The following is a 1764-nucleotide window of genomic DNA, read 5'->3' as shown; positions in this document are numbered from 1 at the left end:
CCAAATTTTTAAATAAAAAATTTGTTTGGAATAATTTGAGTAGTACTCACTGATAGATGATTTGTTATTAGCGACATGCATCACACTCACACTCACAGTGGTTAAAAACGATTGATTTTCATCATAATCAATATATATAATTACTTGAGATCAGAACATTTTACTGTGAAAACATGTCAAATATATTGAATAATAAACAAGATACTAATTTAATATTTTTGGAGCACCTAAATTTGAAATTTAATGAAAAATGAAATGTTACGATGAAATTAATAACAATGCTTTTTGAGATAAAATTATGGAATTAAAATAAAAGTTACCAAAGCATAAGCACCAGCAGCTATAGCTCCCATTTCACCAAGTTGTTCAAGGTGCTTGTGGTGCTTTTCTTCCTTTCTGTAATCATATCCGGCTCCGGCGGCATCCACTAGCTGTTCATCCTCCTTGTGGTGGTGGAAGAGGTGGTGGTGGTGGTGGTGTTCAGCCATAATATATATGTTATTGTTCTTAAGGGTCTTAATGATAACAAGATTCTATGTTTTATTGAGATGGTTTTTTATGTGGGAGATTAATTAAGCTATTTATATAAGTGTTAAGCAATTTATTAGGTCACGCGGTTTAATAATTCTCGTCAATGCATATTAATGTTCTATTAATAATAATGTGCATAAAGATCAAAAAGCAAAAAAATAATGTGCATATTAATTTTTTTTTTATTATGTGAGTCAAGACATTCTAATTATTAGTAAAGAAACTAATTAATAATAATGTCTTTTCTTAAGTAATAAGTTATGTACGAAAATCACATATTAAAGTAACATACAAAAAAGTCTTCTTATATAATAAATTAAATATCAATATAATGTGCTATACATGCATATATACCTCTTATACTATATTTTAATGGAAAATGTTATTTATACACCAAAATTGTCACTAAAATCAGTCACTAATATATTTGTATATAAAGAGAAGTGTTAGGAGTCAGTAACTTTTGTAATTTGTAGTCATTAAGTAATCATCAATAATGTTTTTAATGGTGTGAAATTACTCACTTTTCTTTTGCTAGTTACATGTTGGCCAGAATTTAATAAAGTTGTTGTCTCCTAGATTTTTTCGTATACAAATACATATATAGTTTAATTTATTTTCGATGTATATTTATATTTCAACATGTATTTTATATTAATAACTGACTTTGGTGGCTGATTTTGGTGTAAACATAGTTTATATATAACTAGCTAGCACATATGAGGAACTTTGTATTCATTCGAATTTTTTGTTCACGGTTTGGACGATTATTTTTCTTACTTTCGTTTCTTTAAAGTAATAAAATTGTTTTGACTCTATTATTAATGGAAGGATCCATATTGAAATAGTTTTTTTCAGCCAGAATTTACCCGGGGAAGGAATATATAATTGACTTTTACACACGCTTTATCCTCAGAAGAAGGAAGATTAAAAGAATATATTTGAAAAATTCGTACACACTAATTAACCTAGTTGTTGATTTGTATATGCCGACCTAAAATGATAGATTAATTATATATGAGGAGAAACTTTGTTAATTTATGGGGTTCTAAAAGAATTTTTTTTTTCAATTTATATCCTTACTAGTTAAGTAGTTTTATTCAAATTCAATTTTCATACAATGATTGATAAATAAATGTGTTTGCTGTGTGGTACTTAAAAGTTGGTATTTAATTGTAAAAAATAGTTAAATAATTAATATTTAAAATTTGTTATAAAAAAATTTAGTTGGTA

General features: G+C 26.5%; 1 protein-coding gene across 1 annotated transcript in view; it reads right to left on the bottom strand.

Annotated features, from left to right (window-relative positions):
- The window catches only part of LOC107644949 (abscisic stress-ripening protein 2-like), a 6481-nt gene that overhangs the window by 587 nt on the left and 4130 nt on the right, over positions 1-1764 (bottom strand). Inside the window, exon 2 of the mRNA XM_016348926.2 lies at positions 321-501. Coding sequence (XP_016204412.1) covers positions 321-488 — 168 coding nt within the window. The 5' untranslated portion in view covers positions 489-501. The remainder of the gene's footprint in view (positions 1-320; positions 502-1764) is intronic.

The sequence above is a fragment of the Arachis ipaensis genome, chromosome B05 (genome assembly GCF_000816755.2).
Source record: "Arachis ipaensis cultivar K30076 chromosome B05, Araip1.1, whole genome shotgun sequence".
NCBI classification, from domain to species: domain Eukaryota; kingdom Viridiplantae; phylum Streptophyta; class Magnoliopsida; order Fabales; family Fabaceae; genus Arachis; species Arachis ipaensis.
The sequence above is the reverse complement of the archived record's forward strand: the minus strand, read 5'-3'. Positions and strand labels throughout refer to the sequence as shown.